Source organism: Dipodomys ordii, unplaced genomic scaffold, assembly GCF_000151885.1.
Source record: "Dipodomys ordii isolate 6190 unplaced genomic scaffold, Dord_2.0 Scaffold159, whole genome shotgun sequence".
Taxonomy (NCBI): Eukaryota; Metazoa; Chordata; class Mammalia; order Rodentia; family Heteromyidae; genus Dipodomys; species Dipodomys ordii.
This window is the reverse complement of record NW_012267375.1, coordinates 429,230-452,935: the sequence shown is the minus strand read 5'-3', so window position 1 is coordinate 452,935 and position 23,706 is coordinate 429,230. Positions and strand designations below refer to the sequence as shown.

Sequence of the window (23,706 nt, the reverse complement as noted above, 5' to 3'; positions counted from 1 at the left end):
GCTTTTTTCTTTTTGCTTATGTGGTGCTGAGGAATCGAACCCAGGGCCTCGAGCATGCAAGGCAAGCGCTCTACCACTGAGCCACCTTCCCAGCCCAAGGTTACTGATTCTTTAGAATTGAGATTCCATCTCAGTCCAGTCTGAATGGCCATCAAAAAACAAAAACAAAATGTTGATGAGGATGTGGGGAAAGAGGAGCCCTAATACACTGTTGGGAATCAGTATGGTGTTTCCTAAGAAAGCTAAAAGTAGAACTAGCCCATGACCCAGTAATATTACTTCCAGGCATTTTCCCAAAGGAATGTAAGTCAGGATATCATAGCAGCACCCCAGCCCAGATCTGGAAACAGCCTAGATTCCCTACAACTAACCAGCAAATCAGGACAATGTGGAGCGTGTATGTGCACACACACATACATGAGTGTTAGTCAACCATAAAGAAGAATAGAAGTTGTCATTTGTAGGGAAATGGATGGATCTGGAAGCCATCATATTAAGAAAAGTAAGCCAGGTTCAGCAGGACAAAGGTTACATGTTTTCTCCCATATGTAGATGTTAAACCTAAGATGTAAACACAAGTAAACACATACATGATCATATACATATATACATGATCAATCTGACTGTGGTGCATGCATGTAAGAGATACCATAATAATACCCTCTGAAAAATTATGAAACACTTTAATGAAAACAAATACTAGGAAGCTGAAACATTTTGTGTGGGATGCAGGCACTAGTGGGAGGAGGAGGAGGAACGGAGGCGGGAAAGGAGGTGCATGCGGTCAAAATATTTTATGTACATGGCTGAAAATAGAACAAGGAAACTTCCTGAGACTAGCTTGTGAAGAGATGGAGGGGAGGAGGGAGAAAGACAGAGATGTAGATATAAATGGACATGTTGGGATGAAACCTCGTGCATGACTGACAGATGCTAATAAGAATGAATCATTTAAAAATAAAGCACCAAAAAGGCAAATAAATGAAGACCCACTCACTGATGCAAATCAACCTGAGGGAAAGAATAAGGTACTATGAAAAGGGAAGATGAGGGGCAGAAGATTAGGGAAGGTTCCTTGGGGTAACAGGCTGTAGGAGGAAGGCGTATCTAGCTGCAGGTACAGGAGAGGCAGGTGCAGGAGAGGCCCAGGTCCGCCTGACCGCAGGAGCGGCCGTGGCGGCTGTGTAGACTGGGGTGAGCAGTGGAACTTCTACCGGGTGCAGGTGTTTAGGGACAAGAACTGATCCTGGTACCTTGTAGGATGTGATGTCAGGGTCCAGCAATGGGCCTCAGGGAAAGGGACGGGGGGGGGGGACAGGCCATGGTGGCCACACGTTGGGAAGGCCACTTGGCGTCAGTGGGGCAGGGAAGTGGGCAGCCTGGAGACAGAGGGCTGGGCCCAGGAAGGAGAGCAGGCGGGGTGATGGTCACGTGGACTTCCCTCTACCAGCTGTCCCAGGGGAGGCACTGTGCGCCCAGCCCACACCCAGCTGCACCTCCCACTGTCTGGACCACAGTGGACACTAGGAGCCTCTAGGTCTGAGTGGTAAACTGTGGTGGGCCCAGCATGCAGACAGTGTTCCTCTGCTGTGCCCATCTCTGGCCTGTGGCTGCCCAGGCTGCATGCTGGAGTTGCATTCACCTCTCTTCCAACTCTCAGAGATGATCAGCACAGATCCCTGCGGATCCACCTTCAGAAGACCTCCCCTCACAGCCCAGCCCTCCCCTCTCAGTCCTCCCCACACAGCCCAGCCCTCCCCTCACAGCCCAGCCCTCCCCACACAGCCCAGCCCTCCCCTCACAGCCCAGCCCTCCCCACACAGCCCAGCCCTCCCCTCACAGCCCAGCCCTCCCCACACAGCCCAGCCCTCCCCACACAGCCCAGCCCTCCCCTCTCAGCCCTCCCCTCACAGCCCAGCCCTCCCCTCACAGCCCAGCCCTCCCCTCACAGCCCAGCCCTCCCCTCACAGCCCAGCCCTCCCCTCACAGCCCTCCCCTCCCCTCACAGCCCAGCCCTCCCCTCACAGCCCAGCCCTCCCCTCTCCAACAGGTAGCAGCATGCTGTAGCACTGTGAACACGCGAGTCAGCCCTTCTCGCTCGCTATCCCCAACGGCTCTTGAGCAAATGCTGGGTGTGCAATAGCCTGTCACTTTCTAGACCCTCACCTGCCCTCCTTCAGCCCGGAGCTCCATGGAGTCAGCCCCAGGTCCATGGAGTCAGCCCCAGGTCCATGGAGTCAGCCCCAGGTCCCACCTTCTTCTTAAGTTTACGCCCAATGTGCCTGGTCTTCCTCACCTAGTACCTCTAACCTCTAACCTCCAACCTCTAGCCTGCAGGAGGAACATCACTGCTGTCTGTTGCATTTGCTGGCTGTCTCAGCATCACAAGAGTGTATCTGCCCCAGAAAAGACTTTTTTAATGTGTTGAATGGAAGAATGCCTCAGTTCCTAGACTCACTCTTTCTATCCTCCTTAAAGGGAAGGAAAGCAAGCTTCCTACTTTATAAAACAAAGCTGAAGGGGCTCTGGAGACCTCAGAGCTCCTTTCTAATGCAGATTAGAAGCCCAGGGTTTGGGGTTCTCAGGCAGAGGCTTCCCCTGGGCACACTAATGCTGTGATCCTGCAGAAAGGCATCTGTTAGGACTCATTAATTCTTAGCACTCCTTTCCTAGGATCCCTGGAGCTTCCAGAACTCTGGAGGCTGTAGGCTGAAAATGGGAGGCTTCACAGCCAACTCTGCCGACAGGCCCAGCCTTGCAGAGAACAGATACCCACCTTCCCCAGACCACAGACTCCACACAGCAAAAGCACCTAGGAAACAAACCATCACACAGACTGCGGTGCCCCGGAGTGTCCACACCCACCCCATTCCGAACTGGGCCGGGGAGGGGGGAGGGGGGACGCTCTGCTGTCACCGGACCACAGACTCCACACAGCAAAAGCACCTATGAAACAAACCATCACACAGACTGAGGTGCCCCGGAGTGTCCACATGCACCCCGTTCCGGACTGGGCCCGGGGTGGGGGGGACGCTCTGCTGTCACCAGAGGTGAGGAGCACAGGTGCTCAAGCTCACGGTGCAACCTCAGGCCTGCTGCCCTGGGTTCAGGGCATCTGTGTGTGACCTTTTCTCTTTTGTTTTCCTTAGGTGATTTCTTTGAGAACAGGCTTCAGAGGGCTATGTGTTCTGTGCCCTGGACCCAGTGCAGTGCCTAACTTGGCCCTGACTCCCCACCAATGGGCAGCCAGGTCCCCAATTATAGCCTCTTCAGCCTCTGCCCACTGATGGGCAGTTGGACCCAGGCCTGCAGCTTCCTGGCGTGTCCCCAGACCCGCTTCCAACTCTCAACCTAACCAGATCAACCAAAGAGTCACATAGGCCCCTCAAAACGAACAACCGTGTAGCATGCCCTTTTGGGGAGCCCCCGCCCAGGTTCCCTATGCTGCTAACCTCTACCAAAAGCCCCTGTTTCCTGCTGCCTGCCTCCCCTGCCTGTCTTCTACACTCACCAAGCCCCCTGATCTCATCTGGCTATGTGTGAGTCACAATCCCCTGCAGCCAGAGACCTAGGCTGCAGTGACCAGAGCCCAGGCTCTCCCCATGCCCACAACTCCCAACCCCAGGTAAGCCTCCCCATATCCCAGAGCCTTCACTGCCCGTCTGCCAGCCCGGTGGCAGGACACATGGATAGACACTGCATTCTCCCCCCCCCCCATCTACCACAGCAATTTGTCCCCTACCTGTGGTACTCTCTGTGTGGAAAATGGCTGCCCAGCCCACTTGCCTCTTCCACAGGGGTCCCTGGACAGAGACAGGGCTTTAACCAACTGGCATTGTTTTGGACATCTATACTAGTAGGGATCGTGGCTTTCCTCAGCCACTCTGACACTGCCTTGCCCTGCTCATCTGTGTTTGTGCCCAAGGCTGTGGGTCAAGACAAGGGGCACAGACCTTATGAGTCAGTACACCAGTTCTGACTTTCCAACACAGATTGCCACTTGCTTTTAGCCTCTCCTCCAGGTAGCCCAGGTCTGGAATGGGAGGAGAAGGAACTGCTGGGCTGACCTCGAGCATCTTTCCTCCCGGACACACTCTGGCCCTCCTCTCTTCTCACCCTCACGGCCATTAACTGTGGTTCCACCGCGTTCCCACACCCTCTGCCTGCGTCCATAACCCATCAACTTGCTAGTTCAAAGCCGCCTTAAATCCCCAAGTTCTAGAATAGTATAAAGGCTCAATATTTCAACTACATAGACCAAATTTTAAGGAACTAGTAACCAGAAAAGGACCTGAAATTCTAACTGAAACTTCTGGATCTATCTTCGGCCAAAATGACACTGACAGCTGTGAGGGCAACAACAGCCACCATAACTCAGGGACTGGTCATTTCTCTGCATTCTGCACACTGTATCTTAGGAGGAGCTGGGGAAGAGCAATAAGAAGAAAGCCTCACTCAACCAGACTCGTATAACATTGATTCCAAAACCAGGTAAGAGAATCTGCAAGGTTTAGGAAAACCACGGGCCTACTATCTTATAAACATTAGTGTAAAAACCATAAACCACTTGCTGCGGTTTGGTCGAGGCTTGCACAGTGAGGGTCCATGTGTGGGAAACCAGGTCTCGGTGAGATGCAGTGAGAGGAGAGAAGCCAGGTCTTGCTGAGGTGACGTGGAAGTAGATAGGCCATGGAGCCTAGAGGTCAGAGGGCACTCACCATGGAAGACAGCCTTTGGGGACCCTTGTGAGCGGGTTATGATGCAAGCCTGCATCTGACACTGGCATTACACTCTGGCCTGCTGTCTGATGGACGAGCCCCTGCCATTGTGCTGCTGTTATCCATGAGGTGAAGCCATCTACGGTGTCCTCATCAGAGCTTGCTACCCTGTGTACTCTGGGTGGGGTACAGAGCTTGCTACCCTGTGTAGGACTTTCAATCTCCCCTCAAACCTTTTCTCTATAAAGTAGTCTGTCTTGGACCTGAAGTAGCTGAGAGTAACAGGGAAATTTCTTTTAGATTGCCAATGAATTAAAGAAGCCATAAGGGAAATGATAAAACACTTTGGATGCAGGAAGATGAACTCAACATACCAGAACTATGGGGTGCAGCAAAAGCAGTGCTAAGAGGACACTTTTTAGCTGCAAGTGTATCAGTCAAGATCAAACACCTGCCGCAGACAAGGAGATTCTCTGTGCTTTCCTTTGGGAGCCAACAGTTTAAAATACCACAGTTTGTAGCATGTTCAGCACAATCACCCTAACCCCAAGTCCATGAATGAATGAAAAGATATGCTGGCTATAAAGAGGCAGTGAGGAAAGGCCGAGCCTCCTGTGCCATCGCCCTCGCAGGGGCCACCTTCAGAGAACTCTTGGGATAAGTACCCAAGCAGGGAATAGTGCCCAACTCCAAACAGTTCTGGAAAAGGGAAGTTGGAAAGACTCACAAATGCAACAAGGTGCCTGGAAGGACTCACATACGACAGGGTGGCTTGAAGGACTCACACCATGCAGCGGGGCGACATCATGCAGAGGGTAGCTAGAAGGAGTTACACACGCAGCGGGGCGGCTGGAAGGACTCACCCCGGGCAGCGGGGGCCTTCGGGCCTTACCGAGCTATCTTGTCACTACAGGACATGGTGAGCAGCCTTTCACCCTGCAGCACCCCATCCCAGGTCTGGATGCTGGCGTTGGAGCGCACAGGGATTGTCCCCTCTCCAGACTCAATTTTGGTCCGTAGTTGTCCCCTTGCTTTACGATTTGGATGTCTGTCTGCTGGCTCTAAGAGAAAGAAAAGGTTCAGACCCACAGGGAGTAAGCTATCAACTTACTGTGCAGCAGGATCTAACGATGCCCTATGAACTTAAAACAGCTTGTACACATGCTTGTGTCATACGTACAATACACATACAATATAATTTATAAATTATAAAACTGATTTAAAAGGATGTGATACAAGCCAAATTTACAAAAGTGGTCTCCGTGGGGTTTAGGAGAAGGCAGTTAGCATTTTGACTGAAATAGTTTTTTCTGTCATCAATGATGAGTGGAAGCAAACAGGACAAAATGCTAACATCTACTAATTCTGAGTGACAGATAGTTGGTGTTCGTTGTACTTGAACCCTCATGTAGACATATGCAGAAATAAATCTATGGGAAGTATGGTCATTCTAGGGTCATATAAACATGGGTGATTTTTATTTCCCTTTTCATATTTTGAAAATATTTAGCAAGTGACCACAGTAAGTCTACTGCCTTTATCGTTAAGGGAAACAATATGATCAAATGTCCTACACAGAATATATAATGATGCTTAAGCATGGGAGCAGAGATGGCTGTGAATACCTGTGACACCAAGGCTGGCCTGGCCTTCAGGGTGAAGCCTGTGCGGCCAGCAGTGTCTCATGGCACCGGCCTCCACCGGCTTCTGGGAGAGCAGCTTCCCACTCCCATAGCTCACCAGAAAAATGAAGGACCACAGTCATCTGACCCGGAGGTAGATTAAATAGGGTTCTCATTTTGATCTCTTATCTCCCCTCCATTCTAATTACTGGGCTAATCAGAAATTAGCCCAATCAGAATTAAAATCTGCATTTTTATTTACAATTTACTAATTAAACTTCATAGAGAAGAAATAATTCATGCTCTCCAGACCCCACATTGCACCCACACCCAGTATGTAGCATCTGTCTACATGTGATAGATCTTCCTTAGGCCTATGGACTGCTGGAGGCTGCCCTCATACCCTCTAGCACTGGCTCGTGGGGAGAGAAGATTCTGGCGTCCCCGCATGGTGACGTGCTGATGTATAGATGGAACTGCACGGTGTCCTTCAGGCGGAATCCACCTCGCTCCGACTTCTGAAAGATGGACCTTTTCTGATCATCCTTGCTACTGCATGAGAAAAGGTACAAAAAAGATGTTGAAAGCTGTATCATTCGCATTTGGCGTCTGGCAGGTTTTCTGGAGGGGAGAGGTGAGCTTGATCTGGAATCTCTGCTAGACATGTCTATGGTCGTCAATAGCTCAGGTCCATTCCCTACCAGACATGTCACTAACTGTAGGCCACCACTCCTCAGCCGTGATTTCACAGCAGAAAGACAACAGGGAGGAAATGGTCTTACTAAGAAAAGTAGTCAGGTCCATGATTTGTTCTGATCAGACACGGGATTAGAATGAGAACCACCATTATGGGGTATTTAGGAAATCTTGTTTTTATCCATACTGAAAAAAAAATCACAGGGTCTCAAACATGGCCTATGTTCCATATGAATGCCTACTTCAGGCATAAATGTGCATGTATTTTTAAGTTTAGTCCACTCTATTTCATGATGGAGTATCATGGAAGAATGAGATTCAGTCAGCAGCACGGGAGAGCAGGGTCTAATGCATGTCACAGGAGAACAGGACTCAGCCTCAGTATTACTAATACAGCTAGCATTTTGAGAACTTCTCAGGGTATACAGGAACAAAAAACTCTGTATTGTTTTCTGATAGAAGATACTAAAAACAGGTTCCTTCTCAGGTGCCAGTAGCTCACGCCTGTAATCCTCGCTACTTGGGAGGATAAGGGGTCCGAGGACTGCAGTTTGAAACCATCCCAGGCAGGAAAGTCTGTGAGACTTATCTCCAATTAACCAGAAGTGGAAGTGGAATGTGGCTAAAGTGGTAGAGCACTAGCCTTGAGCAAAAAAGCTCAGGGACAGTGACCAGACCCTGAGTTCAAGCCCCAGGACCAGCACATACACACAAAATAGCTTCCTTTTTGTTTGCTGCTAAACTTACTTTAAGTAAAGGTCAAGTTGTGCATAGAGGAACCTGAGCAGGGACCGCCGGGAGATTATCTCTGCGTGGCAGTCATTCAGCGCGAGGCCACGGTCACTCATGTATTCACCGTTGATACACTTTGTCCCTGTTGAAACACTTATCACTTTGGCGTCTTTGACGTCTGTGCCTGAAAGACAGGAGAGCAGCTGGTGTCGCACAGAGACGGGGGCTGTGAGACCACTCAGATCCCTGAGTTCCCATTCTTAATACAGCCTTTTCCCTGGAGCACACACCCCTGGCATCTAGGCAGGGAGCACCATGCAAAGGTACTACCTGTCCTGGAAGGAACCTCCCAAATGAAGATTCAAAGCAATAAAGAGAGATCAGGTGGTCCATTTCTGTAATCCCAGCTGCTTGTGTAAAGTGAAATTAGGATTGTGGTTTGAAACTAGCACAGGCAACAAATTAGCAAGACCCTATTTTGCTAAAAAGCCACAGATGATGGTGTGTTCCTGACGTCCCAGCTCTGGGGAAAGCACAGGCAGCAGGCGGAGCATAGTCCTGGGCCAGCCCTGGGCAAGAAGGCAAGGCCTTATCTGAAAAATAACTAAGGCACAAAGGACCGAGGACGTGGCCCAAGTGGTAGGGGACCAGCTCAGTAAGGACAAAGTAATGAGTTCAAACACCTGTTATTCAAAACAAAAATACTCCCCCCTTCCCCCCTTGCTGAAAACAAAAACCCTGTAAAGGTTGGGAAGAATGGCTTGAAGGCAGCTAAGGGGGAGTGACCTCCAGAGAGGGGTTGCTCGGGTACCAGCCTTGCGAGGTCACTGACTCAGACAGGACATGTGGACATAAGTGAGGGCTGGGTGTGACTCACAGCAGACGCTGGCTGGCGTGAGGCCTGGGTTCCATCCCTGGCCTGGCAAAAGAACCCTGAGTGTGGCCTCCCAGCAGGTCATACCCCGGCACAGCCAAGGCAGAGCCACTGCACGGGAGATGACAAGGTTACTAGCATGGGGAATGGGGGGGGGGGTCTCCCTGGCTGGTGCGCATTCTTCCTCCAGCTCCACCTCTCTGCTCTGCGGCCTACATTCCTATCCAGGCTAGGCCAAGATCGTCCCACGCTGCCCCCTCCACCCCCGGGAGCCAGGCACTGGTCAAGCGTGCGGCTCTTCATCCTTGGCCTTAGCAACCACGGAGATGATGCTGCTGTCTCCACACTCCGTGGGTATAAAGGAGGAGGGCAGCAGTTCCTTCACCGCTGGAAACTTCTAAATAATCTAATGGGGCAACTACTATCCCGAACTGTGCTTTCCCCCACAGACTTTGTGGTCTATCTAGATGTGCTGTTGGAGCCACACAGATCTGGCAGAAATAACACTAACTGAGAATGCAGACGATTTCCAGCTGAAATGCAAGTAAGTCAGTAGTGTGCTTTTCCCTGAGCAAATTGAGGCCAATCACATAATTGAAGACAAGAGTTGCTAAAATTTAACACAGTATGCTTTCTCCAAAGTCAAGACTCAGGTCAAAAAGCTGAGTATTTAGTCAGGTGGCAGTGTCTCAAGTTTGTAATCTTGTAGCTAATTGGGAGACTAAGAACTAAAGGATTGTGGGTTAAAGCCAGGCCAGACAGAGAAGTTCAAGAGACCCATAGTGAGCACGGTGGCATGTGCCTGTCATACAGCGGCATGAGAGGCTGGGTCTGGAAGGTCCATGGCTCTAGGTCAGCTCAGATAGGAAAGTCTGCAAGATTCCCTCTCAACCGAGGGAAGCTGTCATGTGCTGTCATCCAGCAACTGCAGGAAGCCTGAATCAGTAGATTGCACGCTAGGTAGCTAGGTATGTGCCTAGACAGGAAGTGAGACCTCATCTTAAAAATAACCTGAGGCAAACAGGACTACAGGTGTGGCTCAGTAGTGGAATGCCTGCCTAGAAGAGGCTCTGAGCTCGAATCCCAGTTTAACAAGGAAGGTTTTATTACTTTGTTGGTGCTGGGGAATGAAGTCTGGCTTTCTGTCTGCAAAGCAAGTGAGTTCCCACTGAGCTACGCCTCAGCCCCGACAGGAAAAAGGCGCGTTCCTATGCTTTTGTTCAGCAGATGCTGCCCCTCTACCTGCATACAGAGATGCTGTCCCTACCCCTGCATACGGCAGGTACAGGCATAGAAAGTAATTCCCGGTGGTGTCACAGGGCCTCTCCAGACTGACAGCATCTCACAGCTGTCAAACATGGGAGTGGGCATGCAGATAGAGCACAACACACTTACCTGTGGTCATGACCACTCCAGCAAGCACTTTCCTGCGTGCGTGAGGTGAGGAGAAGTTTTCTGTCAGGTCACCAAACTTACCCAGCACCAGGCGTGAGACAGCATCTGCCAACACCTAGTGAAGCACAGAGAGCAAGGTTAGAGTCAGTGTGTTCCCGGGCTGCGTCCAGTCCTCCCTCCCACCAACATGCACTGTGACTTACACAGGGATGCACACCGCTTCTCCTCCAGAAAACCATTAAGGGTAAAGGCAACAAGCAAGTGTGCACGTGTGTGGGCATGTGTATGTGTGCACATGGGTGTGCATGCATGTGTATGTGTGCATACATGCTATGTATCAGTATGCACACATGCACACATTGCTCTCAAAACATTCTTTGGAAACAGATGTCTCAGGGTCCTTCAAGGCTCTGGCTGGGAGTCCTACCTCCCAATCCTCACACACACAGAGCCCGATCTCACAAGGGGAAATTGAGGCACAGAGAGGCCTGCACTCCGCTTCCCACCCCACGCTGCTCTGCCGCACGCAGAGGCTGGACTCCCCTGGTTGCACTTTTAGAGACAGCAGAGAGGCTCCTCTCCTGGCCCCCTCAAGGGTTTGAGGCCAGCAGTGGGCAGCAGTGTGGCCAAGGGCAGCCTGGAAGTGCAACTGAATAAAGATGTTTGCACAGAACCTTGCCCTCAAAGGCACACCGGCCGCTGCTGGGTGTCCCTGTGTCCCCGCACCCACAAAGGCTGGCCGGGCTCACTCACATGCGTGAGCTCCGGGCACATCCTGGAGCCCGAGAAGGGCTCTCCCTGGGATGAACGACACGAGGGCATACCCACCGGTGCTCAGGAGGGAGGTCTGGACACAGTGCTGGAAATGCCTGTCTAAAGGTGGGGGGCATCACAGAGGAAACACATTTCTCAGATTTTACAGTCTTTTTTTTTGTTTTTGGCCAGTCTTGGGGCTTAACTCAGGGCCTACTATACCACTTCAGCCACGGCACCACTTCTGACTCTTTTGAGTAGTTTATTGGAGATAAGAGTCTCACGGGGACTTTTCTGCCCAGCCTGGCTTCAAATTGCGATCCTCAGATCTCAGCTTCTTGAGCAGGTAGAGTTACGGATGTGAGCTACAGGCGCCTGGCTTTTGTAGTCTTTCTCTGGTGGCTTAGGTCTTGGAAATGATGAGTCTCCAGTGTTTGGGACAATGGCTGTTGGGTCGAGGTTTGATGAGCCAAATGAGACCAACATACTACTAACCTTACACACACGTTCAGACAATCGCACTGCCACTGGCAAACCTAATGTTGCCCTTAACAGAAGACTTCCAAAATAACAAGGAAAGTCACGCTCGTTCTAGCGGACAGCCTATTTACGATAATGCTGTTGGCAGGATGTTCTCCACCTGTCTCTGCACCAGAAGTCACCAGTGAGCCTCAAAGGGTGGCCGCACAGGTTCAGAGTGACAAAAGCCTGTGGCCAGGTTCTCATGACCTCAAAGGAACAGCAGTAGCACACACATGACATGGGTGAGGAGAAGGATTGGACAGAAGTGGGCTGCGGGAGCCGTCCCGAGCCAGGATGCCAGACACAGGACAATGCCTTCGAATTTACTCAGTGGGAAAAATGACAGTAGACATGCCGGACACACCCAGGAAATGCCAGCTCCCGCTCTGCAGAAGGCCAGGCCTCTCTGCAAGCACTTAGAGGGTGGTCTGCAGAGGACAGGAGCTGGTGGCCTTCGCCGGAACCCAGAGCCTGTGTAGCCGTGGGACACCCGGGCAGCTCATGCCCCCTGTGGTTCATGAAGTGACTGCTCTCTAAACTGGAGGGGTGAGTGGAATGACAAAGCAGCGTGCTCCTAAAAGCCAAGCCACACATCCCAGCAGCACTGCTCAGCCTCAGGCACACACAGGGCTCCGGGACAACACTCAACAGTGCCATGTGGGCAGGGTGCACTACAGCAGGGCACCAGTCATCACGCAGCCACTGCTGTCTGATTTTAGAACCTTCCCCCCACGCCCTGAAGCCCAGGAAGGCAGAACTGTAGAAGACCAGGAACACCTGTACTGAATCCTTCCAGGCTCACACCAGGAAAAAGCTAAGCTTGCTCCCACTCTTGAATGTGCATTTGAAACTTGTAATGAAGAGGCATTGAACCCCAGCACAACCCTCCCAGGACCGGTCCTGGTACTCTGAAGAAAGAGCGGCGCTGCCAGGCCGCTCCGGAAGGCACAGAGGTGGCAGGAGACCCAGCTCACCGCCCCCACGCGGGTGGCGCTGGACTGGGGTCCAGGCTCTGGTGCTCAGCAGCTTCAGAAGGTGCAGGGGGGCCCTGCCGTCCAGGTCCCTCCCAGGACCCCCGCCTTTTAGGCCAGAGATTTGATCCTTCCACCAGAAGCCCTACAGCAGGCAGCCATACCAGGGAGGCTGGCTAAGGCCTTCTCCCTTAGGGGCTCCCGGTAACACTGCAAAGCCTCTGGTACGTGGGCTCCAGAGTAGCTCAAGTGGCTTCAGTGGTCTGACCCCACTCCATGAACATTAAGAGGGGACAAGTCACTTCAGTTGGTCTGACAAACTCAGGCTGAATATTTTACCCACTAATAATCCTAAAAATAAAAAAAAAAATCACCGGGGACCTAGAGCCTCTGGTTTGTAAAGTTACACAGGCCCTGGCAATTCTTGGAGGAATGACCGAAAGGAGTTAATAGGGTAGGAAATACTTAGATCCTAAAAAACAAAACAAAAAAAAAACAGTAAAATACTTCTGTATTCCTTTCAGCTCGTGTTGTATCTGGTAGTTTCCTTCTTTTAAAACTGAGAGCTATGTCAGCTCAGACCCAGCTGCATGAGCAGCTCTAGCTGCGTCACAGGCAGGAGAGAGGTGGCCTCACACACCGGGACGCAGGAAAAGGCAAGCTGTCCACTGCCGTGCTTGATTCACTCTGGCCAAATGTGGCGTGCGTTACCTGCACATTAAAGATCTGGAGGAAAGCAGTGGAGGACCCTGCCATCCATGCCCCTCCCCATGGCTAGATACCACTAGACAGCTTTTTAGGTAAAAAGGAAGCCACACAGAAGAAAGTCAAAAGCATAATTTTTTTTAAACAATAGACCAGCAGAGTTTTGGGTTTCCAAGAAGAGAAGCAAGACCTAGTGAACATGGTGGGGCCCACAGACACAACCTGAGCCCCAGAGAACCCCTATCTTCTGATGCCACTGGGTGGGAGACAAACGTCAGCATGGCTGCTCACATCCAGCTGGAGTAGAGAGAAGCCCCATGGGTGCACAGAGACGCCCAGAAGCTAGCAGATTCAAGATCACCGCTCCCCACCACCATGGCTGCTTCTCTAAGCCCAGCTCCTAGCCTTAAAAATGCAACCTGTCACTTGGGAGCACACAGCAGTGACCCCACCTGGGTTTCCACTGGTGAGCTGGCCAGCAGCTCTTAGTTTATGTAGAAGACTGCACCCTACAATGACCATTCAAAGAAAAAACCACCTACTGGAGACAAAGGTCCAGTGTTTGGGGCTCGCCTGCCCTTCTCTTGACAAACACTTGGTGTGGGGTAATGGCCTGCTTCAGTAGCATGCTACCACGTCCAGCTGAGCGGGGAGGGTGGTGTGGATCTCAAGTGGACCGTGCCTCATGGTCAGGGCTCAGATTTCTCCACCCTACACCAGTACAACCCCACCTCACAGCAGAAGGCCACCATGCTTCTCAGGGACCATCTGACCATGGTAGTGAGGAGAGTCCCTGGCTGGACTCACTAGTGACAGTCCTATTTCTGCTGAGGACACGGGGTCCCGGGCAACACCGGAAGCCCAAGGCAGCAGCATCAAAGTGTCACCAAGGGCAATGCCACTGGCTTTACAGCACATACCCTTCCTTACCTGCGGCAAGTGCAACTGGAGCCCTTCGCTGGGGACAGGCTGGCGAGACGGTGTCTGGTCCAAGTGCATATTGAAGATAGTGGCCAGGGCAGACTGGGCGGCCCGGGCCTTGGCGAGCTTCTTGTTTCTCCCAGAGCCTTCGAAGAACTGACCGTCCACGACCACGGACATGACGAAGCTCTTGGCGTGGCTCTCCCCACTCTCGGAGAGGAAGTCGTATTTGAGCCCTGGGCGCAGCTCATTCAAGATCATCACGGGGTTCTTCCCACTCGGGGGTGGGAACGGAGGGGGGATGGGCAGGGGGGGCTGGGCGAGGCTGGCAGGCACTGGGGACGCCGACAGGCTGAGGTCCCCACTGGAGCTGAAAGAGTCATCTCCGTTGGAACCCACATAGAAGGGCGGCTCTGACTTGTCCGGCGTCTCAAAGCCGTTGAAGAGCGTGTCGGGGAAGTCGGCCTGGTCAGACGTGAAGTCGGCGTTCACAGTCAGGGTCCTGCCCATGGCCAGGTGGGCCTCGGAGGCATTAGGAAACTGAACAAAAGACCTCAAGGCCTTCTCGGCAGCGTGGAGTTTTGCCTTCTTCTTTGTGGGGCCAGACCCCTCAAACACCTGGCCATTCACCTCCACGGACATGACAAACAGCGGGGCGTGCACAGGCCCTGTCTGAGACAGCAGCATGTACTGTAAGCCAGGCTTGATCTCATTCAGCTGCATCAAGGCGTTCTTGGGCAGCACAGGCCCAGGAGTTTTCCTCCGCTTCTTCAGGCGGTACTTGGAGTGGCCATTGCTGCCCTCCTCCAGGGACCGCTTCCGGCTGGTGCTGCCGCTACCCCCGTTGGAGAGCTGTGTGCCCTCGCCAGGACCGGGTGCACTGCTGTCCCTGGGGGGCACGTTGTCCCGATTGCGGTTTTCCTTAACATCAGTGCTGCTGGAACCTGCGGTGCCCAGAAAGAGTAACTTACAACGCCTTCGTTGCAGGATCTTGTAAATGCAAAATTTATAGATTCCTTTATTTCTTTGTAACTGGGTAAGTGATGTGTGTGTATACATTGCCTTGCTCATGCAAACACGAGGAACTGTCTCAGCTCAAAGAACTCTCGGGCTCAGCTGAAATGAGTGATTTGAGGTTTGCTGCCTAAGAGCTACTCCCTCTGCTAGTTAGTACACAAACAGCTTCTGCGTGGAATACAGCCATGTGCAAACACATTTTCTCTCAGCCTTCCCTGTCAAGGCCAAGTGTTCCCACATTGACCGCAGCATCTCTCAAAAGAGGAAGCACAATTTAAAACACACATTCCCAAGTTTGTGTCTAAGGTTTAAAGTATCAAATCAACACACGTGATTATTTGATTTAGTTTATGAATTGGTCATAGAAACTGTCATTATGTAGAGTATTATGACTTAAAATTTTTTTAAGAATATGGCTTTACTTTTTAGTACTGATTTGATTTTTCATTGTATTTGGGGATATTTGCCTCAGAATCTTTAACACATTTTATCATAAAACTATATATAAGAGAAAAATACAGAATTATAGGCTACAATTTCTTAACTTCATAAATGCACCTAACTTTTTTGGCAGTAGGTGTTCTACTGCTGGTCTTTGCCTCCAGGGCCTGCCATGAATTGGTGACTTTGAAGTAATTCTTGGTTTTGGTGGTAGTAGCGTTTGAACTCAAGCCATATGCCTGGGCAGCAGCATGGCAGGCCGAGGCTAAGTCCACAGCCTTTCACTTATTTCTTTAGTTATTTTTCAGATAGGATCTCCTGTTGGTATTCAGGGCCAGCTTCAGTAGTATGCTACCGCATCCCGCTTATTAACTGAGAAAAGGTCTTACTAACTTTCGCCCAGATGGCTTTGAACCTCAATCCTCCCTAGCTGGGATTACAGGTCTGGGCTACCCTACCAAGCTTAAAATGATTTTTTATCTTCCATTTTAAAGATATTTCATGTTTAAAATTAATAAAGATAATTGGTAAAATAGACATCATTTTGATTTTTAAAAGGGGAAGTGAGGATGGGGGACAGAATCTATACCAGTTCCTGAGAGGCTCAGGCAGGAGGCTCAAGGTCTCCAAGCCAGCGTGAGCTTTGGGAGACTCTATCTCAAAAACAAAAACTATTTTATAAAAAGGAAGATATGAAAGCATTTACTCCTTCCTTTAAGTTGATTGAACAGTCTGAAAAAAAAATTCCTTTTTCATCCATTAGGCTTACAAGCCCTTCATATAAGGCTTAGGATATCACAATGTTGTAAATGACTCACCAGTTGCTTCCAAATATTCACAGAAATATTGAGCAAAATCTTCTGTAAAATTGTGAGCATGTGGTCTGATATGGTGGCTTTTGGGTCTATTTCTAGTGTGGGATGTACAAGCAGTTCTACTTACACTAAGGATACTGAAAACTCTGGAAGTGTTGTTTGTCAGTGCAACCTATGAGAAAGGTCAATGTGGCTAAGACCCTGGGTCTTTGGTGTCTATCCGTGGGGTGAAGGACTGCGAATGTCCAAGGCCATGGCCATCCAGAGACAGCAATGATCACACTGGATGGACAAAGCCCAGGGGAAACTTCTCCCTAACACACACACCACTTCTCCCAGCTGACAAAGTAGATGGAATGGACCCTAAATTTCCATTTATAACATCCTCCAGCAAAAGGCCGGTAGGTTACTCCTTTCGGTACTCCGGGAACAAAGGGTTAAAAAGATAGAGCAGAGATGGAATGGAAAGATTAGTAAACGGACTGAGAACATTACATACATTGCTTACAGAATTACCAGCATAAAAAAATCACATTGTTATAAACATATTCGGGCATGCATTTAACCAAACATTTATAACCTCCAAATGCTTTCCTTTCAAACATAATAACCATCAGGACTGAATTGACAAATAGTTTTGAGAGTAGAAGAAAAACATGCTTCCTATAACATTTCACACTAATTCTCAGTTCTTATTCATAAAAGTACCATGTTACTGTTCATATTCTGTTTATTCAAAATGCTGCTAAGAAAAAGAAAATACTAAAACAAGGAACAGAGAGCCCTCTCACAGCTCTTTGGAGATATGTTTTCTCTCTGCACATCAGAAATGTGAAGTGAATCATAAAACTTTTTGCTGATTTCAAAATGATCGAAAGTGCAGGGCTGACAGACCCAGCAGCCAGTCCTTCTGTGACAATTGTTCTGGCAGGTTACCTTCCTAATGGCTGAGCTGCCAGGGGCTCGGAGAAGATGGCTGCACCTGCAGGTGACAGACCTAGCCTGGGCAGGTGGCCTTGGGGACACCTGCGGCACCCTCGGGGGTCACTGGGCTAGCATACTGCAGTGTGTAACAGAGCCCACCTCCAGACCTCCTCGGCACCACAGCACCCCCCCTCCCCCGGCAGGCCTCTCAGGTGCCACTGGCCTCTGGGTATGGATCAGATAAAGCAGGGCCAGCTGTGTGCAAAGTCATGGGTTCCAGTGGGACACGGGTGGCGTGTTCTTCCTGAGACACACGCCTATGTTAGCTAGAAAAGCGGAGTCTTCTGTGCCACTTCCCTGGCATGCGTGCTGCTGTCTGGGGTACTTGTGACCTGACTTATACACGTGCTCCCCGGACTGACGGTTAGCAGATGAGAAGTTAGCTCCTCACAATATCAAGGGAGAACGTCCATGCTCAAGGCCCTCCATCCCAGCAGCCCCAGGGAGGGGGAAAGGGCCCAGAATGCATGTTGGCCCACACTAGCCCGCAGTGTCATTCCAGTTTTTTAAGCTGAAGACCCTGTGCACACCCTTCCCTCCAAATGCAGGAATCGCCACTGTCTTTGCAGGGTGCCTTGTATGTGCCATCGTCCCCAACTGTGCGTCGGCTGGGTCAGTCTCCAAGGCTTTCTTCATTTTGCATGACACATCCAGAGTGTCACTCTAGCACCACGCTGTGACAGGGCTTCGCATGCGGCTCTGTGAGGCACCTAGAGGTGTATTTCTGGAATAAAAATGGTGGCCCCATGACGATAACGAGGAGTGAAAAATCTAGACAGGTGGCTGTAGGAAAACGTCCACAGTAAATAGTCATGCCTACGAGAAAACATACACGCCTCTGCCAACAGCCCATATCTCAGGAAACATCAAACTTACAAAGCGCTAAGAATTTAATGGGAAATTAGCTACGTGATGCTACGTGATAGGCCTAGATCTTACTCATGTTCTCTTCATCGTCTACGTCCATGGCAAAGTACTTCTGAGGACTTGACTGGCGGAGGCTGCTTCTGTCTGAAAGACAGCAAGAAGACACTTACTGTGACTACCATGAGGGCATCTAGTCTGCGGAACAATCTCAAAAGCACTGCAAATTAAAGGCAAAGATCATAAAACAGGAACGTCAGTCTGCCAATGGGATGGGACCCTCTCTTCCCAGCAAGGACTCTTGCCTCAACTGTTGCATAGAGGATGGTGGTTGATTTGCAAAGAGTCACAACAAAGGAGGACGAAGGCCAATGCCAAGGACCCCACTCAACTCCAGGGAGCGGAAGGGCCTCAGAGGGTCGCAGCCAGGGACGGGGTGGCAACCCTCCCCTGCAAGGTGGCCCAAAGCTCACCAGCCAGCCCACCAGCCCACCAGAGAACACAGCAGCATTCAAACCTGTATGCCATCAGGTCTTAGTTCTGAGTGCTCACCTGACCCCGTGCCTCCTGAAAGGGTCATACAGGTAAGGCTGCGACACGTGTAGTTGTCAAAGCCTAACCCAGTGTCTGAGCCAGGCACAACTTACCTTCTGCTTGGCTAGAGAAAATCCAGGAAATAGCCAAAGAATGACTACCTAATTATTAATAAATTCAAGGGTTTCCTCTTCCTGAATATCCCTCTTCATAAATACTTCTTTTCCTAAATACTTTGCAATACTGTACTAACAGAGTCTATAATGACAGTAGAAGAAAAAGAGGATTTTAAAGCCAATATTGCTTTGTGAACAAAATATTGTAAATATAAAAAAGGTAATTTCATGGCTTCTAGGAAATGGTTACTAAATGTATGTCTCATACATATTTCATCTGGCACACAAGCAGACTATCCATAGTTTTCCCACAGTCATTTGGCTAGCTTATCTGTCTGTTAATGTAACCTCAGTATATGTCTGTCAAATGTATTAGTAAAAGGTTAAAAGAGTTGGGCATTGGTAGCTTACCCCTGAAATCCTAGATACTCCTAGCTGAGAGCTCTGAGGATCCAGGTTCCAAGCCAATCCAGGCAGGCAAGTCTATGAGATTCTTATCTCAAATTAACCACCAAAAAGCCAGAAGTGAAGCTGTGGTAGAGCATTAACTTTGAGCCCCAGGAATGATGCATATATACACAAGTTGTGAAGACAACGAATAAGCATGTTTAAACCATTAACAATAATTATTGAATTTAACCCTTTTCACCAAGAAAGGATGATTTTTAGAGAAGTGTTATATGTTCTTTATGACTGTTAATGGTTTTATTTTAAATAGCTATTAAGCGACAGATTTGAAAACAGGAATAAACTGGCAGTGAGCTGAAGGAGAGATCATTTTGAAGCCAACGTTTTTTTAAAAGACAAATTGGTTGCCTATTTATTTAAAACAGTACTGATGTCTACCATCCCCCGGGAGCCCCAACAGCGTGATGGAGCACACGAGGAAATCCATGCCACCTCATCATGTGAACTCTGCTACACAAATAATCCCACTACAAGTTTCAAAAATACTCCTCTACAATGAGCCACTTCCCGCTCCTGGGAGTCTGTGGCCAGCTGCCCTTTGAGGATTTTATACACTGAGTGGTTGTGCAAGCACACTGTGTGCAAAGCATCTCACAAACCTGGTGTCTCTAGTGAAATGCACTAGAGACTGCTGCTCAGCAGCCAGTACTGAAGTGAAGGGGCTAGGGAACGGGAGAGGAAGGGGCAGCCAGGCAACGGCACAGGGCACAGGCAGCAGCCATGTCGAGATGGCACAGGCCATTACAACACCCGGGAGGGAGGAAAAGATAAGCACCATGAGTTCCCTTACCACAAGCAAAGTGTCCAGCAAAACCACACCCTGGGCGCCGGGCGCCGGTGGCTCACGTCCTGCCATCCTAGCTACTCAGGAAGCTGAGATCTGAGGACCGTGGTCCAAAGCCAGCACAGGCAGAAAAATTCGTGAGACTCTTATCTCCAATTAACTACCAGAAAACCTGAAGTGGCGCTGTGGCCCAAGTGGCAGAGTGTGTGCCTTGAGCTGAATCGTTCAGGGACAGCGCCCAAGCCCAGAGTTTAAGCTCTACAACCGACAAACAAAAAACAAAAAAACAAAAACCACACATGTGGTTTTGGACCTGTAAGCTCTGTAAGTTCAAAAGCTTTAGTTACACTGGCTAGAAGAGGTGAGAGTATCTGCCTGTCATGGAAAGTGGGAAATGTTTTCTTTGCTCTGCTAAGGGTCGCTGACCACTGGGCACTGTGGTCCGAGGGTTGGTGAGTGGGTGAGGGGCACAAAGGGAGAGTCCACGCCAGACCTGGTCCAGCCAGGCCCTCAGCCTCCTTGCCCTGATATGACCAGTAACAGCACACCTTCCCCTACACACCCCTGTGGCGTGCAGGCTGGCGAGCAGGCCCTCAGAATTTGGCATTGGGACACTGCCCACCCTCCTGATGCCGCTACCATGATCTGTCCAGCAAGAGGCCAGGCCAACACAAGCACTGGTCCCTGTCTGGTGTTGCTTCTCGTGGCACATAAGGTCCCTAATCTCACCAGAAATGACAAATAGCCACTGCAACGGTGTTGACCACAGCCAGCAGATGCAGGCAAACCGTCCCTGCCAAATATTTGGTCTTCAAGAGAATTAATCTGAACAGAAACGTATGCAAGTTGTACGTCAACCTGCTTTCTGTTACCCTCTGGTGCACATCTGCTGGAATCTTACACCTAATCGTAAAATTATCACCCAAGAGGGGCAATGTAGCAGAGTCCAATTTGCAGAAATTAGCAAAGATGTAAAGACCAGAGTCAGCATATTTTCTCAAGACAGAACATTTACCATAACCGGGTGATTAGCAGAAAATAAACCTCTATTTTTATGATTAAAAACCCCATAATGGTATAAATTAAAGTCACATCCCAAAGATTTTTTTAATAAATGAGAATACTGGGCACATAAAATCCAGACTATTCTACTGAGGCTTAATTAACTCTCCTCCCCACTGCAATGACTAAACAGAACGAAGCCTCTGGGACTGTTCCTAACAACGCCATAGTTACCGCTAGCAGCACAGGGCAGCTGCAGGAGGTGGACTGGAAGGAAACAGCCCTGAGTGCTACCCGTCCGGATGGGGTCATGAGATGCAGGCAGCGTCTTCAGGCCCTGCAGGGTCCACACACCACTACAGCCAGTCCACCCACTGCTCCAGGTCTGCAGGGAGAGGTGACAGACGCTCCCGTGCAGGAGCCCGGCTCGGTGGGGCCCAGCACCTCATCCCGGGGGCTCTGGACACGTGCCATACCAGTGACTTCCGCGAGGGACTCTGGGTACCCCTGGGGTGCCAGGCAGCCCTTCCGGCTGAGCCCAGTGGGGAAGGCTCCCTGAAAGCAATGCCAGTCTTCTTTGCTCAGCTTTCTAACAATGGCTGGAATCAAGAATACAGAGACGTACCCAGTTAAAAAGTGACAGATGAACATGAGCCAAATTCATAGAAGAAAAGATGCAAGTGGGCTTTAACAAGCTTACTTTTAGTTTTCTCTCATTCTCCAGGAAGCAAAGAACAATGCCAGTTTCCAAACTGTCAGCAAGGGTGGAAGAAAGGGAAGGAGGAAGGAGGGAAGGAAGAAGGGTGGCCGGCAGGGGAGAGAAAGAGAGACAGAGAGAAGAATGGAAGTCCTAAGCTGGCTGAGGTCCAGGGAGGCTTGCTGAGTGGTGAGCAGCTGCCTGCGTGTGTGCGTGTGCGTGTGCGTGTGTGTGTGTGCGTGTGTGTGTATCATCCTCCAAGGCAGGAGCCAGCCTAAGTCACTTCTGGTCATCAATACATAAAATGCAAAGCCTAAAATAGTCACTCAACTTCCAATTCAAATCCAGTACTAGGATTGGAAGGAAATTGCTGTCTTTGTTCATACTCAAAGATCCAGCTACAACCATTACCATCTTCGCTTTTTCATAAAGTTTATTTTGTGCCTATATTTCCTAATTATTGCAAAGAATCCACTCACCCATGCACCCATCTTTCCTAGACCTTCCTTCTACACACAGGTGGGCCTCAGAACTCCAGACACAATCTGCAGAGATCACAGAACACCTCAGCTTGCACAAGCTGCCTCTGCAGCCCATCCACCAGCCAGTATAGCCTTGCATTTCAGCGTCCCAGAGAACCCCACACCCTGCACACCCAGCGGATGGCCGCAGGACCGGGCTGCGCAGGGGACACCATGGAAGGTGCAATAGCTCAGGTTGCTTTGGGGACAAAGGTGAAGGAGATGGCGTCAGACCCCCTGCCTGGGGACATCAGACACACAGAAAGAGGCTGCGGGTGTACGTGGACAGAGGTTTCAATACTCTGATACAATTCAGCAAAATTGAGGCATTTATTGTATCATGTTATCACTATTTAAAGTTCTAAAAATGTCAACTTTATACCTAAGGTTAAATTATTTTCAGATGGCTCCTGCACTCCTATGTTCCATCTAGCCATGTTCCTCTGGAGGACTCTGGCAGCAATGAACTCTGAAGGATGAATGACAGCAATGGCAGGAGAGCACCCCCAAGGGAAGGGTCAGGGAGGAAGCTACTCCAGCCTGCCAGGGCTCTGTGCCCACAGTTGGTGTCTGGGTGATTTCACCTGCACTCTCCCAAATAGATGTTTCACTATGGTCACCGTGTGCTTGGGTGGGTCCTAGATTCCACACACGGAGAACACAGACAGACTGGTAGCCGCAATCAGGGTGGCCCAGGTCTGGACTCTGGGCTGATGTGTCAGGTGAGGACACAGGTTCATCACCCACGGGAAATTTGTCGCACTCTTCACGGCATGCACCTCTGCTTCCAGGTTGGCTCATTAAACTTCCCATGTGCTCCTCTGAATTCTCTGCCCTTTCTACTGACAGAAAGAGAGGCAACTCCAGGTGAATCTAGAGCTTTTATTAAGGAAAAGGGAGCTACAGAGCAAGGAAGCCGGGGCTCCGGGGCCACCACGAGGGTCAGCTGTCACGGAGCACTGGACTTGCTTCTCACATGGCTGCTGGCCATCTCGAGCCCTGCCCACTGAGTCCACACATGTGCACTGCGCTTCTACACACAGGCCCACAGGGATCCACATCCCCTCCTCCCACTTCTCAGCATGTTATAACCCATGTGCCACACCAAGAAAGGTATGCACATCCTGAAGCATGAGAGAAAACACAAGATCCTCCCAAAGGAGGACAAGATTCCACAAGATAGCTTTTCTATATCATCCTCTGCCCTGCAGGGTACTGGGTAACCATACATATTCAAGACTGCCCATGCTCGCTCTAACTTAGCCTAATTAAACACCACTTACTTAAAACTTACACTTTATTTTCTAGAATCAGGAAAAAAAAACAACCATGTAAACCATATTTTCAGTATTAACCGATGAGTATCCAAAGAGCTAGGATTTATTCTGTATCTACTTTTCCATTTAAAGTTTCACAATCATTTCTGCATGCTTTCTTTTGGATTTCAAACTCCCGGCCTGAAATGCCCTGCCTGTCCCTGAACTGCACCCTCTGGCTGAGAGGAGTCTGGGTCCTGCAGCAGGGTCTTTGCTGGTGCTGAGACGCCCATGGACA

The 23,706-nt window shown here is 50.0% G+C and overlaps 1 protein-coding gene across 1 annotated transcript in view; it reads right to left on the bottom strand.

Annotated features, from left to right (window-relative positions):
* Positions 1 to 18,171, bottom strand: part of Adarb1 (adenosine deaminase, RNA-specific, B1) — a 30,221-nt gene extending 12,050 nt beyond the window's left edge. The window contains exons 1-6 of the mRNA XM_013032898.1: positions 18,106 to 18,171; positions 13,919 to 14,853; positions 10,038 to 10,152; positions 7,784 to 7,952; positions 6,744 to 6,892; positions 5,611 to 5,779 (exon numbers count right to left, since the gene is read on the bottom strand). Coding sequence (XP_012888352.1) covers positions 5,611 to 5,779; positions 6,744 to 6,892; positions 7,784 to 7,952; positions 10,038 to 10,152; positions 13,919 to 14,853; positions 18,106 to 18,133 — 1,565 coding nt within the window. The 5' untranslated portion in view covers positions 18,134 to 18,171. The remainder of the gene's footprint in view (positions 1 to 5,610; positions 5,780 to 6,743; positions 6,893 to 7,783; positions 7,953 to 10,037; positions 10,153 to 13,918; positions 14,854 to 18,105) is intronic.
* Positions 18,172 to 23,706: the final 5,535 nt, after the last annotated feature.